This window comes from Carya illinoinensis, chromosome 9 (genome assembly GCF_018687715.1).
Source record: "Carya illinoinensis cultivar Pawnee chromosome 9, C.illinoinensisPawnee_v1, whole genome shotgun sequence".
Taxonomy (NCBI): Eukaryota; Viridiplantae; Streptophyta; class Magnoliopsida; order Fagales; family Juglandaceae; genus Carya; species Carya illinoinensis.
The window spans coordinates 11564837-11580388 of record NC_056760.1 but is presented as its reverse complement, the minus strand read 5'-3'; the positions used below and the strand labels follow the sequence as shown (position 1 = coordinate 11580388).

Below are 15552 nucleotides of genomic sequence, written 5' to 3'. Positions count from 1 at the left end.
AAGCACATGGATCAGAAGGGGCACTGAGGACATGAGTCTTTGCACCATTTCCAATTTCAATTCCCACGCCATCAATCGGCATCAAAGGGCATAGTATTAATTACTTTTCTTCGCAAGTAATCCCTCATTGATCATGGAGTCTTGACTACATTTGTAACTTTTTGTGCTGCTGTCAGAGCCAATGCTACTACCTTGCAGTACCCGTTTTATGGTTAAAACTTAGGAACTAGAGAATTTAATCCATTGTTTCACCAAACATTGATTTTATACTCAATTATTTGTCCTATTTTCAGATAATGAATTTATATATATATATATATTTAAATTCATATTTTACGTGTTAAATAATTCATACCTTAACAAAACGGTCGCCATCACAAATCGTTCTGTCTTCTCAGTTACTTGAAGAAATAGATTCTTTCTTTTAGCTTTTAAAGGGGAGTTCTTTGGGTTAATTCTTTTATTCCTAAATTCCTACGAGAATGAGTCATGACTTCGTTCTCATTTGGATGGAAAAGTCGTGAAATGAAATCTCCACACTCAAGAGTACGGTATTTTATACCCTTTTTGTTTATTTATTTAATTTCTGTCTTGTTGATTAATAATTTAAGAGATGTATATATGCCTTGATCTATTTCTTCCCATGTGTATTATATATGGCTTTTTATTGGCAAAAAAAAAAAAAAATCTATTTGTCATTAATAACAGTCAGTTACAGCACGGGGAAAAACACCCATCCGTAAATGGATTTTCACACTTGGAGTGGAAATACCACTTGAAGATGAATAAACATGCATACATACATACAATGATATTACTCTGCTCAATTTTTTGTGGCACATTCTTAACCATAGAGAAGAAAATGGGGAAGGTCAGTTTCCTTGAAATCTTTTAATCCTAACCATATAAAAGGGGGAGGGGGGGGGGGGGGGGGGGGGGGGGGGGGGAACTATAAAATAGACGTGTATCGGTTTTCTTTGCTCAAGAGTTATACCGCTTGAATATCTCGTGCATCATTCAAAAATCTACTCTAAAAAATGTAATTGGTTATTGGTGCCTTCGCATGTGGCTTGTCTGCATCATCTGAAAGCACTTGATTCAGAAGACACCTTGCTCCATGATCCATGCGCCATTTTCAGTTGCCATTGATCTCCTTTGGAGGTTTTGGCTTGCATACACAACACTAATTTCTGCAATAAAGTGCCCATAAGCAACTCTATAAGCATCTTGTCCCTTTGAATCACCAGATTAAGTGCCCTACCTAATATTACGCACAGATATTGATTTGGTAATAATAAAAAAAAAAAAAAAACAGTAATATCATTATTCAAGCCTAGAAAAGATCACATCTCATCACACAATATTAAACTCACCTGACCCTCTTGGAACCAACATCCACACCACCCACGTAGCACACACTTCAGCTCCTATACATACATAGAGCACTCAAGAGTTTCTCCCATCTATGTACCGTTTCAAATATTAGGCACTTGGGAAGAATGCTGATGCGGATCCAAGTGCTTACATTGTGCAGCTTGGGAATTTCAAACCATCCCAAACCCTTAACCTCAACCATAACCATAATTGTATTAAAAACACATGAAACTAAACAGCATGCCAACTTTGAAATGCAACCTAAGAAGAAGACCCAAGACTAAGACTCTCCTATATCACTTCCTTTCATCGATCTATTCCTCAGTCTTCTCAGCTGGAATTTCAGTGGTAGCTTCCTTTGCTGCTTCAGCTGGCTTCTCTTCCTCAACTGATTTCTCTACCTCAGCCGGGGCTTCTGCTGGTGCCTCAGTGGCTTCAGTAGTATCTACTTTGGTCTCCTCCACAGCAGCAGGCTCTGCTGCCACTTCTTGGGTCTCTTCCTCTTTCTTCTCTGCTGCCGGCTCCTCTGCGTCAGCCTTGGCTTCCTTTGTCACCTCCTTGGTCTCAACTTCAAGTACAGCTTCGGGTTCTGGAGCCGCTGGTTGCTCTGCCGCTGGGGCTTCAGGTGTTGCTTCTTTTGGTTTCTCCGTAACTGGCTCTGGGGCAGCGGGAGCGGCCACTGGCTCTGCTGGGGTTGTCTCCTTTGTCGTGATCACCTCAGTAGTCTCATTCTCTGGCAATGTTGTTGGAGCCGATGCTACCTGCAAGACCCGATTTACCTTCAATGACAAATGAATCAATGCAGAAAACTTCTTGAAACAACTTCAAAACGACTTCATGCAATCGGAGTGTTAGTGATTATATACCAATCACGAACACTCCATTAATGCAAAGCTGGTCTTACAAAACTAGCCGCGATCTATCGCGTATGAGAAAGCTAGAGTGTTTCCGGTAACATCCCAAAAGTTGGCATTTTTTGGCTGATCTAAGGACAGTCCGTTACATATTAGTTTATATACGTCATGGTTTTGCACAGATGGATCAGATGTTATTTAAAATAGAACTATACAAATACTTTGAACACTGTCAAAGCTGGAAGCGTAGAATCATCTATCAGAAACTGGGTGCAAACGTGTTCTGCACAAAACAGACGTCATATATGAAAGCAAAAGTGAAATATTTAGTTGAATACCTCAACAGTGGCCATTTGGGATACAATGGGGAGTATAAAATAACTTGAACAGAAAAACGAAAGAGGTGAAATATATCAGTGAGGAGTAGCACTTGTGAGTGAGGTGAGGAGCTAATCAGAATGAGAGAGCTATATATAGAGGTGCGAATGCTTCGAACCCATAAAAGAAACGGAAAAAAAAAAAAAAAAAAAAAAAGGGAGAGGAGGAAGTGGGGCGAGAAAAGTGTGAGCGCCAGAAGAATCTTTGCAAGAAGACACCTCACGTCACTGACACAGAATAAAGGACATTTGCAAGCCTAGCTGTGAATGTTTATCCTCTGTTTGGTTTTATTTTCTTGTAAGAAATAAAGTGTATTGGGATAAGTTTTTTCTATTATTGGTAGCTTTTATGGACCATTAATTGTAAATGCCAAATGGTGGAGGCCATAGGAGATATCAGTATCAATATCTGATCAGTGGGTTTTTGTGTGTTGTTGTGAAGTGGGGGCATCTACCTGGCACCCTTTTATCATGCATTCATGTTCTGGGATTTTATTTTTTCGCCATTGTTTTGTAGTTTATAGACCCTACCTACCATTACTAAGCTTAGATTTCGATTGTGATTTGAAAAATACAACAGTGACATATTTCAATCTGCTTTATGAAAAATTATAATCTCATAAAACAAGTACTCATATTCTGCTACAAAGATTGTTTTATGAAAAATGATATTTTCAAGTGGGTAAGTAGATTTTAGAACAAATAAAAGAAGTGTTTATATAATATAATTTAATTTAAATTTAATATAGATGGTATATCTATGCACTGATTTGAGAAAATAATATTTTATTTTAACTTGCCTTTATGCCAATAAAGCATGATTCGGGTAAGTCATTGTCCAAATATGTTTGTATAAAAGGAAAAATACGTACAAATTAAAATCTTAAATACCCAGAAGGCTATTGTATAAAACTTTGAGAAGCATACCATCACATTAAACATTGTTCTTGGAGAGAGAGAGAGAGAGAGTTGTACCTTCCGTAATTTTCAAAAATCTGGGCTTTTACTTTAGTGGTCACTTTTTATGGGGGATTCAATTGATTGTTGTACCATTTTTAAGGTTTTCAAAAAGATTCGAGCACCGTGATCTCTCTTTTTTTTCTCTCAGTAACCAAACACATTCCATCATTATCATTTATTGTAATATTGGAGGTAAGCCAAAGAAAAGGCAACAAGGCCTCTTGGGCGGTGGCCCCACACCCCCATGTGGGACCCTTCATCACCAACTGTGATCATTACCGTCCAATCCGCCCCACAAAAAAAGACATAAAAAATAAAAATGCTAGCGTGGCCAACTTTTCTTTCCTTGATTCACCCCATTGCTGCTACCTTTGGGAACCGAGTCAACCGACCTTTTCCAAAAGATGAACCCCTTTGGGCCCACATTTAGATGCTTTCCAGGTGGGACTACTTGTGACTTGGGTCCCACTTCCGGTAGTCTGATCTGTCACGCCGGATCACTGTCCAATTCCTCTGATCACCATGACATCACGACAAGTTCTTTGATCTTATCGATATCATTGTCCCGACTCCCTCCTAAACATTTTAAATTAGTTTTTATCTTTTTAATGTCATATAAATTTTTTTCTTTAAAAATAATCTTATGATGGGTAGGGCCCCCCCTTTTTAGATTAAAATCCTAAAAAATACAAATAAAACTCAAAAAGGAAAGACCCAAAACTGAAATCTAAATAAAAAATTACTCATTCGAGGTTGATGTATTGTTCTAATAAAAAAAAAATTCTATTTATGAATTATATTATTGTAAAATATTTATTATTCTAAAATTTAGATTTTATAAATTAAATTTTATATATAAATAATTTGCTCTATATACTATCTAAAATAACTTATTATCAAATTATTAAATTAAATTATATCTGATATAAAAATGTAAAATTTTTTAAATAAAATTATTCGTGTATTTTATATTTTACCCAAAGCGGACGTTAGCCGTTTCATCAGGCTACCTCCCATGAATAGGAATTTTTGATGAGGTGGACCAATAACATGCAGCCTCTATGGGCCCAGTAGACAGCCGATACTAAGGGCTGGTCTGCACATCTAAACGTAAATTATCTTGTCTTATTTTATATAATTATTATAATTTTTATAAATTTTTATATAAAATATAATAAATAATATAATTTTTTTAATTTTAAAATAAGATTAATATTAAAAAATTATATTATAATAATATATTGTTTAATTTTTAACAAAAATCTCATTTAAATTGTATAACTAAACTAGACTTAAAATACTCTATAATTTTCTATCATATGATTGTTATTTTAAAAGAATAATATTAAGTATAAATTTTAAATTTATAAATTAATTTTATATAATTTTTTATAAAAATTTAAATTTTAATAAAAAAATATATTTTTCATACTTTAGTTTATTTTTCTATAAAAAAAATTGTACAAATAATAAGCATTTAAAGGTTAATTTCGATAGTGGAGTCAAGAGTGTTATGATAATATTTTATTTTTATTTATTATTTTATTTTGATTTTTATTTAATAATTTTTTTTACTAGTATTTATAAAATATATGAAAGACCTGACCACATCTCAGTAGGGATGTCAAATCGTGTTAACGGATCGTGTTCGTGTCGTGTCAAAGTATGTATATTATATTATACAATTCAACCCTAACTTGATCCGTTAATCTTATCGTGTCAAAATCTCAAACCCTAATATGATCCGTTAACATAATGGATCGTGTCGTGTCAACCCGTTTTGATCTATTAGTAAATATTACGAAATAGGTTAACATGACACAATACGACCCGTTTCAAACTGTTTATATAAATTGATTGAATAAGTCCGAAATTAACCAGTTTAACCTGATTAAATTTAGCATAATTTTATATAAATTTTAAAATCACAATATTTATAAAAATTATAAAGCTAATTACAAGTTTAAAATTACAATTCAAACAATAAAATATCGAAATTGAAATTCTAATAATTTTACTTTTAAGTATAATGATATAATTATAACTTTAACTTTCTTAATGTGTCATAACGGATTTTAACGTGTCATAACGGATTAAATCCGTTATCAACCCGTTAAGCAATCGTGTCTTAACAAATCAACCCATTTTGACAAAAACCTGTTAAAACTAAACTCTAACCCGTTATTATCATATCGTGTTCGTGTTAAATTAACGGATCGTATAACATATTGCTATCCCTACGTCTCTGCACCAATTCTCTCTGGTCAAAAATATCGTGATCTCACGCGTGTACAGATGACGTAGGATAAGGTTGATCGATATGACTATCGATTATAATGGTTGCTGCCTTGGATTCATCCGAATTTTGGGTTTTTTCTCTGAACTTTTGCCTTTAAATGATTTTTGGTTGAAGCTTTCCATCAGCACAAATAATACACACCATAATTTGGTAACTTTTATTTATTTATTTTTGAGCTACGCATTGATTTCGTAATTTTTGATACATGCATGATGATGCTGTCTTCTAATAGGAAAACACTAGTGGCACGGAAAATTTTTAGTGAAATTTTTAAAATTTTTTTTGCTTAGTGATTAAGTAAATATTTTTAAATATATATGTGATTTTTCTTTATTTTTAAAAAATATATAAATAGTTTAAAAAATGGTGAAAGAAAAAGTAAAATAATAATAATAAGTGATCCAATAATCTTCTTTGGACGTAACAACGTAACAACGTCCATTCTAATATCAACTATAGGTCCTTTTTTTGAAGTTGAAGTGATATTAAAATTGAGTAATTTTATATATAAGTCTCAAATAGATAAAATTCATGCAAGCTCTTTATAAAAATGTAGATCTCACTAACAAAAAAATAAATTTTTTTTATATTTTTTTTCGGTAGGGACTTATATGAAACTTGTTTATTTATGACTTGTACAAATCATTTCTCATCAAAATTTAATGCCTACATTATATAATAACATAAAAAATGCCGAAACATTCATGTTTTAAAAATACATGATAATTTTTCCATTATTTTGAAGATAAGTCACAGAATTCGGAGGGACTCAATTATTTTGGGATGGCCCGGAAGCTAACTTTTATGCCAACAACATACCTTTCCTCTTAATAGCGACCAGTCGGCAAACGTATGTTTGTGTTACTTTTTGAACAACTTTTCCTTAGTTAGGCAAACCTTTTTCTGCTGTCAATTGAAGAAAATTGCAACCTACCTGGTCCATTATTGTACAAGGGGCTGCTCATGAGAAGGTGGACCTTGCGCAGAAGATTTTATGTTATCAATCAGGGGTTCTTTATCCCCAGTTCCTGCCACTTTGGAAGGTCGTCTCAGACTCTCAGTCTAAAACTGCTTTGGGATTCACTAAAGCATCGACACAATTGGATTGTGATCATTGCCCACCTCTTTCAATTTTACATTTCTTTGCTTTGGGATCATTTTGTAGAACAGCACACTACATAGTTTGTTCATCTCATCCATACCCACTTTTTTGTTTGCAGTTGAGTTCCAAACACTATATATTCCCCCTTTCCCCCCTATTCGGTTTACCACAACTTGAGCCACTTGGAATTTCCTAAACCAACCAGATTGATTGCTCGTGGAGGAGAGTGCAAACTCTTCATGGAGACACTGCAGTCTGTTTAGCACTGCATGCGATGTTTTTCTGAAGCATGTGAGTCTTGTTCCCAACGAGAGGAAGCTGCCGCATACAGGGAGTGAGGGAGGGACATCCAAGATGAATATAGTTATGGTGAAGGTCCATGACCCGAATGCGGATTGGAGACCGCGAAGGCAATGTTTTGATGTTTTCTAATTCACATGCAAATGACATTAACTTTCCTACACAACACAGATCTGTTTTCTTTGAAGTTTTCTTTTACAAAATGAAGCTCAAAATGTGAAATTGAAATAAAGTGTGATAAAAAGAACGCTCAGATATAATGTATTTGGAGTACAACTAGATTAAAATTAAAAAGATGGGGGCAAAACCTTTGGACCCGTGCCCCCCCCCCCCCCCCCCCCCCCTTCTTTGAGTTCTCTCCCAGTTACTGAAGATGTTGGCTACCACGCTGAAATATAATAAGTTAACTAAACGAGTAACAGAAAACCATGGTGTGTATAACCCCGTCAAGCTGCGAATCACCAGAGGCCATTCCTTAGCGGAGAGCTTTTCTCAAAACTGCTTCAGCACGCTGCTCAAATTTTGGTAGGGCCCAGTCATGCTGAACTATGTCGAGACTGTCTTTCTCAGCACCCAAGCTCTGAAAAGAAAAGAGATAAAGTAACCTAGTTTAGGAGTCAATCCTGACGGGGAAGGTTCTTCTAACAGCTTTCCCTACATATATTTGAGAAAACCGACAACCAATTTTTTGTATGTTTATATATCAAAAAGTCCTGTCTGACAGGAATCAGGATTTGTTCTGTAGGGGGAACCCTACCAGATGTATGTAAGAAGTAATATTAGTTGAAGGAACATGATTAACCTACTACTCTTACGACTCTTTTACAACTCTATTAAATAAAGGGTAATTTTGTAAAATTGAAATTCACTTTTAATGAAGTGGCATACTTGCATTGATTGATAGTGAGCGGGTTCTAGGTACATCATTACCCTATTAGAAAGTTTTACAGTGAAAAAAAAAAAAAAAAAAAAAACACCACCATAGTAGAAAGTAGGTCACTCAAAAATTAAGAATACATGTTAGATTTCTGAGTGCAACTATTGCAGACACTTCCTACATGCATATCAAGCGGTCCTAATTAACTGGCAAAACCCCTAGGGGAAAATAAATAAATAACCGACCAAACCCAGTAGCTGCTAAGTACAACCACAATTGACATACGCTGGTAATGCATGCCCCCGCACGGGAGAGAGAGAGCGAAAGGCAGGGAGGAGGTGGGGGGGGGGGGGTGTTGGGGAGCAGTTTTTTTGGGAAACTCGAGGCACTCAAATAGCTAGGGAGAAATACAGTTTCCACCCTCAAACTATGGGACGTTTTATATTTTGCATCCTGAACTACTAAGACCAACATATTGCACCCTCAAACTATTAGGACTGTCAAATAACACCCTCGTTTGACATCATTCTAAATCTCACAGAAAAATTTCACTTGCGATTGATTTCACACTTGAGTTGACGAAAATGCTCCCATCAGATCCAGGGTACACGAAGGTTCGAATGAGAAATGTCATTCCAGTTTCTTCTAAATGGAAGTCTTGATTGACTGCTGAAGTATCTTTGAGTTAGTGCGGTAGGATGCTAAGCCCTCACTGCTATTATTCTAAATGTGAATAAGCTGTTTCATTCCCAATTCTTAAGTGATTTCATCATTTTAGAAGAAAGGGCCAGGCTGGTATAATGCCAATCTTTCAAAAGCATGGTCCTTTCAAACTCACATGATGGATACTCTCGTATTGGACACTAAGCCTGGTTTGGATACAATAACAAGTGTTTCATTTCATCTCATCATTACAACTTTCCCAAATTCCCACACCAAATACAATAAAAAATTCAACTTTTTTAAATCCCAAAATAAAAATAATATTAAAAAAATGATATTCTAACAATATTTTATTCAATTTTCGTCTCAACTTACCATCCAAATGGCACCTAAGAGTAAAGACTCATTTATTTTGGGGAAACTATAGTTTCCACCCCCAAACTATAGGGCAAATTACACTCTGTACCTAAACTATCAAAACTAAAGCATTACACCTCAAACTACAATGGACTGTCATATAGCAACCCCAGACATGGGAGCATATTTGTCAACTGCGGTACAATGCCGTCAGTTGCATGTTGGCCATGTGACATTTTACATTTATATTTAACACTGATTTCAAAGTAGGGTGTCGATTCAAGATCTAACAGAATAGGCATAATGTTTTACATAAAACATGTTACTGCTATTCTTCATACAAGTAAAAAAGAAAAGAGAATCTTGTAAAGAGATATATGACAGCTTGAAGCGTAAAATCCACTTAAGCCTAATAAGAGCAACAGCAAATAACTTAAAACTGTACCTTCGTTGGATCAAAGCCAAAACCACTCATTTGCATCATACGCTGGGTATCATCCGTGGCTGCATCAGACCAAATTCTATGGTGAATTTTTTTTTTTATAAGATAAGATTTTCTTAATAACTAAAGAGGATGAAAACCATGAAACCCCAATACACAAGAAGTATAAAAGAGATCTGCCTAACCATCAAAGGGAACATTTTATGGTAAATTCAAAGAGAGCATATAGAAATCTCAGCATCAAAGAAACTTTGAATGATAGCTAAAGGGCTTTGGAGTCTTTTTATTTTTTCTATTTTTTTGTGCTGCTTGAGATTCATTTTTTTTTTTATAAATAAAAATATATCAAAAGGAGTAAGTACACTGAACGTATACAAGAAAACACCTAGCCCATAATAAAGCACCCCTAATGACCCAAAAAAGCCTGTGAAAAACAACCCAACGATGTGAAGGTAACAGAGAATTCCCCATGTGAAATCATTATAAAAAATATTTCATTCAAAACCATTATAATAATCAATAGATTAATACTTACCATTCTCTTCTCCCAGTATGAGACTAAATAAACCTCTTAATCCGAACAAATTGAGGAAATACCTGAAAGAATTTATTGTGAATTATTAGAGTCAACTGGCAAACTACATAAGAGGCAAAAGATAAATTCAAAAAATTTATTTAACTGGAAGAATAATAAACTTTAACGCATACCATGAGCGACTACTAACATAGCTAACATCCACGGTACTCAAGTCAATTCCATTCTGTAACATTGATCGGAACCTCTGAGTCAATGGAAATGGTATTTTAGCTGTAAAAAAGAAAGACATTTAGACAACTGTTGCATGTATATGGACACTGAAGATCAGAAAAGGAAAAGGATAAGGAGGCTGTAAACAGATATTTGAAAGGATGGAACACTGAAGAAAAAAACATTTAACTAATGCCCCTAGCATTTCAGCATGACGACATACAAAACAAGAAATATGAAGTGACATCACCACATTTTTCAAAGATTGAAACCTCAACCTGTGCATTAAGGAATTAAAATGGTGGTATAGAAACGAACCTGCCACAAATCCTGAGAAGAAAAAGTTGACCCATGCAAAAGTAAGAGTCTGGCCAACAAGAAAATATCAATATGATTCATTGTTCAAGTTTAGAAATTACACCACCAAGTAATGGTAATGAAATTCAAGCAACCAACACCTAACAGTAAGAAAATACACAATCATAATGTCTTAACAAAAAAGTAATACCTGGGGTATAATCATTGAAAGGTTTTTCTTCATCATATCCATAGCCATATTTGGATCAGAGAACATTTGTGCCTGGGCATTTTGAGCTTGACCCTTAGGAACATACAATAGCCCATTTTCCTGCCATGTTGAAGCATAGATATAACTTCAATGTCAGTGTCTCCGTTACAACCAAACGCAGATGTGGAGTAAATGTGGTCTTCTTAGAGATCACAGAAAATATAAGCATACTAGCCTGCTAATGATAACTGCAACACGCATCAAACGCAGCTTGGCCCCGCTTGAAACCAAGGCCCCATAACAATTGAAAAAACACTACCAAAACCAAAATATTCCATCTTTCTTTGACTCTGAGGATAGTCTTTGTTAAATTTTCAAGAACCCTAAAACTGTACTTAAATTGGACTTTATTCAGCATTAAATACATATCAACTCTGACTAGAAAGTTACTAATATATTCATACTTACAAAAAAAAAGAGTTACTAATATATTCTCCAAGCTCTAAAAGTTAATAAGCAACGTTTTATAAACCTTGTATCACTCTGTCTGGGAATCGAAAAATGAGCTCAAGCAAACCATTACCGAAATCATTCACGCTTCAACTCGTTTACAAATCTAATTCTTAGAATAGTCGTATGCCTAATTACAATATTTTTTTTTTGGATAGGTTATGCCTAATTACAAAATTACGATCAAAATTGAGATTCAGCTGACTATCTGCATATGAAATAAGATACCTCATTGCTAAAATAGAGTCTGCGAGCACGAAACGACTTGGGAGGAATAAAATTAGCGCCGGCACGTAGATTCCGAGCCCTAATGACAACTTGCCTGAAACATTCACCATGACCACATAAAATTCAAAATTGAGTCGAAATAGGGAGCTACATGTGTTTAATAGATTAGGGTTTTTAACATGCCCTTCTTTGACGATTTTGGCGTCGGGGACTTGGTTAGAGCGCATGAGCTTGGCAACGAAGTGGCGGAGTACGCCGATGAGGACCATCACCACCGAAAGCGGGATCAGAACCCAGTCTCTGATCGCCGTGTCTAGCACCAGATCTTCCGCCATTGCTGGACCTTGCAGACAACAGAAAGGATGACCGTGTTTCCGATTCTGAATCTCTGATCTCTCTCTCCCTCTTCCCTTGCTTCGATCGACTATTGTGTCGTTGTGAGTCTGGGACAAGCGATTAGGGGTGTTATAGTCTTTGTATACTTCTCAGACTTGTTCATTTTAAAGGCGACGATATTTCGTTTTACAAGTTTCATTAACGTTACAACAAAAGCTTTCAGCATAAGAAACCTGCTAAGTCGACTTTTGTCGCCGTAGAAGCTTCATAATTTACTAAATTACTTATATGCGATAATTTCATTTGAAATAAAAATTTTAAAATTTAAATCTTATAAATTAAATACTATCATTTAAATATGTAATGTGAATGGCATGTTCTCCACACCAACTTAATAATAGAATAAATTTTAATATATATTAAATCTTAAAATTATATAAATTAATTTTATATAATTTTTTTGTCATAAAAAAATCCGTCATAACATATCGAATCACTAAATATTCGCCTGCTATATAACTATCCGACTATAATAAGCACCAATATAGAGAATTCCTTTAAATCTCCGTGAAATTACTTAGAGAACTAACACTATAAGAATTATAGTCATTTGCATCGCAAGTTTTAGTTGTAAAAATTAGGGGTGTGCAGATATATTTATAAACCGATTGACCCGATTGACCCGATCAGATCCATCCGATAAAAGCCGGGTTACAATTTAAGCGGGTCGTCTGAAGAATTATACGGGCGAAACCGCAGCTAAAGAACCAACCCGTATCCCATCTGTCCCAAGTTCCAACTCCCTCCGTCTTCAACATAGCCCCCCCTCTCTCTCTCTCTCGACCTCTCTCTCATCACCGTGGGTCTCTATTTCTCTCGCTCTCTCTCTCTCTCTCTCTCTCTCTCTCTCTCTCTCTCTCTCTCTCTCTCTCTCTCTCTCTCTCTCTCACACACACACACACAGACGGCGGCGTGGGTCTCTCTCTCTCTCACTCTCACTCTCTCTCTTCGGCCGCAGCTCCAAGATCAGCTTCGGCGTGGGTCTCGACTCTCCAAGACGGAGGTATGTTCCTTTTCATAAAACCCTTCAGATCAACTCATAATTTATTCACAAGGCCATACCTGTGCATCATGATTCATAACCCCAATACAGACCTACACAGAAATTAATAATCTCATTTGCTAGCAAATAACCTTCTGTTGTGTGTATTTTTATATTCGGATTTGTTGGGCTGTAATTGCGGTGGTGATAAGAAAATCTTAATCATTTTCTAGTTTTCTTTGATAATGTTTCCTAAAAATGGAAAATCTGTAATTGAGGAGGCCCAAGTTTTATCGATTTTTCTCTTCAGCCTTTCTATTATGCCCTGAGATATTATTATTAGTATAAGAATTGGTTAAAAAGGATGTTGGGTTTTTTCTTTTTGGATGGTTGCTGAATTTTCGCCATTATTGGTTAAGATTAATGTGAACTATTTTTGGAAAGTATCGTCCTTTTTGGAGGGTTGTTGAATTTTTCCCCATTGCTTTGTTTTATACATTCTTTTGGTTAATGGCTGGAATATTCCTGGCAGAGGGAATAATTTAAGGCCAATTTACAGTATTAAATTTAGAGATCTAAATGGATGTGGGGGGTTTTTTTTCTTATAGGATGTAATTGCACAAAGATTTGGGTGAATGATTTCTTGAATTGAAGGGTTCTTGCTGCTTACTTCGTACTCTAGAAATCATACTCCTTTTGGAGGACAGATGCATTGGATTGGGTTTAAGTAAATATCCTAGGGTACTTATTTCTGCCATGAACAGGGAGCTACCCACTTCTCCATTTTGTCTTTAAGAATGAAAATGATAGCATGATTCATTTCAGGAATGGTATAAGTTATATCTTTAGAATCTGAATGGTATAAGTTAGGATTACAAAATAAATGCATTACAGGAATTCTTAATAATTAATTACTCCTATTAATTGCTTTTACCTTAATGTTCTGTTCTGTACTCATTAATTAAATTAGTATCAAAACCAAATTAATAAGATACAATTAATGTAATCATCATTATGAGATTTGGGTTATCAATTTGAATTCATAGCATAACAAGATTTGATTTTGGTCAATCCACATCAAACATAACAGGTTTCTGTTGTGATAGAGGTTCGAGTATCATGACCCCATTTTTAGTTTTGTTGTTTTTGTCTTCCATTGTTATAAACAGTACAGCTTATATTTCATAATGTTTATTTTTATATAATTTAATAATCTTTTTTTCTTTTTTTTTTTTTCAGAATTTGATCCCCAATCAAGCTTTATTTATGTTGATGATGAGTGACTTAAGGCTTATGGTCTACACATTCTATATTGTTTATTGTTTATGTTATGGATGGCCTATGGGATGTAATGTAGTGGATAGATGAATGGATTTGTGAGAAAGGCTGGATGTTATATTCATGTTTATTTTTAGTTCATGAATTTGTTTAAAAGGACTGTATTATTTTCTATGGATCATAATATATATAGTCATTATATTCATGTTTATTTTTTATTGTTTATGTTATGGATGGCTATGGAATGTAAGATGGCCTGGGATGTAATGTTTAATGAGAAAGGGGCTGGAAACGGGGTTCCAAAAAAAAAAAAATCGTAGATTTAACCCGACCCGAATGATGCGGGTCGGGTCGGGTCATTCTGTGCTGGTCCTGGGTTGCGGACCACAACAGGTCGGGCCAAATTTTGATTGGGTCGGGCTGTTGTTCAGGCCTAGTAAAAATAAGAAAAAATCGATGCAAATCTCTTTTTGTATCGATTTTTAATCGTCGCCAGTTGGATGCTATTATTTAGTTATTTTTAAGTTTCAGCATCAGTTTAATGAAATGGTTACTAATACTTTACCTTTTGCATCGATTTTGATATATTGAAAAAAACCTAAAATTGGTTGGAATTACTCATTCCAACCACCTATGTGTTTGGATGCGAATGGATATTTGCATCCATAATAAATCGATGCAAAAATAGAATAATTGGATGCAATCGGTGAATGTGAGTTCATATGTTTGTCCATTCGCATCCATAATAACTCAATGCAAAAATAATCTTTGCATATTTTTGCATGCGAATGGACAAAGATTATTCTAGAAAATTTCGATAATTTTGTATTCTACATGAATATTTATGATTATTTTTCCCAATACTCTAAGCTGCCTGGTCTGCTTACTCCACTATAGTTGATCTATTATAACAGAATAGAGAAAATCTGCATTTATATATATCATCTCATAATATTTCACTACAACACAATTGGTCTTTTGTGACAGAGGAAAACGTCACAAAAAATGACCAAAATGTCACTAAAGACATTTGGTGACAGTTCGAAACCGTCACGACTACCGTCACCTAATGTGCATCACAGAAAACAATTGGTGACAGTTTACTATTCAACCGTCACAAAAAATATTTTTAGTGACGGTTGGAGGTCTTCCGTTTGATGTCACGTTCGAACGTGGGATTTTTTGTGACAGTTAAAATCTGTCATAAAATGTAGCGTTCGAACGTCCAACAGAGAGTTCGAACGTTAACCCGACTGATTGACATTCGAATGAGAAAATTTGACGTTCGTTGGTTATA

At 35.0% G+C, this 15552-nt stretch overlaps 2 protein-coding genes and 1 long non-coding RNA gene across 4 annotated transcripts; 1 reads left to right on the top strand and 2 right to left on the bottom strand.

Moving 5' to 3' along the window:
• Positions 1 to 1295: 1295 nt before the first annotated feature.
• On the bottom strand, positions 1296 to 2720 carry LOC122277283 (major latex allergen Hev b 5-like). 2 transcript variants are annotated; one of them, XM_043087231.1, is made up of 2 exons: positions 2567 to 2720; positions 1296 to 2135 (listed from the first exon to the last, which is right to left on the bottom strand). In XM_043087231.1, exons 1-2 carry the CDS (start codon positions 2579 to 2581, stop codon positions 1689 to 1691), a joined length of 462 nt encoding a protein of 153 aa, XP_042943165.1. In that variant the 5' UTR covers positions 2582 to 2720; the 3' UTR covers positions 1296 to 1688. The 2 variants fall into 2 exon arrangements, with proteins under 2 accessions (XP_042943165.1, XP_042943164.1); XM_043087230.1 differs by having other exon boundaries at positions 1296 to 2153; positions 2567 to 2665.
• Positions 2721 to 7420: 4700 nt separating this feature from the next.
• On the bottom strand, positions 7421 to 12054 carry LOC122277768 (ER membrane protein complex subunit 3-like). The gene is made up of 8 exons (XM_043087899.1): positions 11783 to 12054; positions 11600 to 11693; positions 10862 to 10981; positions 10672 to 10720; positions 10314 to 10413; positions 10141 to 10202; positions 9609 to 9667; positions 7421 to 7846 (listed from the first exon to the last, which is right to left on the bottom strand). The coding sequence occupies exons 1-8, from the start codon at positions 11932 to 11934 to the stop codon at positions 7742 to 7744; spliced, it is 741 nt and encodes a 246-aa protein (XP_042943833.1). The 5' UTR covers positions 11935 to 12054; the 3' UTR covers positions 7421 to 7741.
• A 516-nt stretch (positions 12055 to 12570) lies between these two features.
• On the top strand, positions 12571 to 14466 carry LOC122275574. The gene is made up of 2 exons (XR_006228600.1): positions 12571 to 14085; positions 14217 to 14466. It is a non-coding gene; the product is annotated as an uncharacterized LOC122275574 (long non-coding RNA).
• The last annotated feature ends 1086 nt before the right edge of the window (positions 14467 to 15552 follow it).

Bases quoted from the DNA above. Each gene is read 5' to 3' on its own strand.
- LOC122277768 (XM_043087899.1), bottom strand. From the start codon at position 11,934: ATGGCGGAAGATCTGGTGCTAGACACGGCGATCAGAGACTGGGTTCTG. The intron at 9,668-10,140 runs GTAAGTATTAAT...GGTCTGATGCAG, and splicing joins CATACTGGGAGAAGAGAATG to CCACGGATGATACCCAGCGT. The intron at 7,847-9,608 runs GTACAGTTTTAA...TTTTCTTTTCAG, and splicing joins TTGGCTTTGATCCAACGAAG to AGCTTGGGTGCTGAGAAAGA.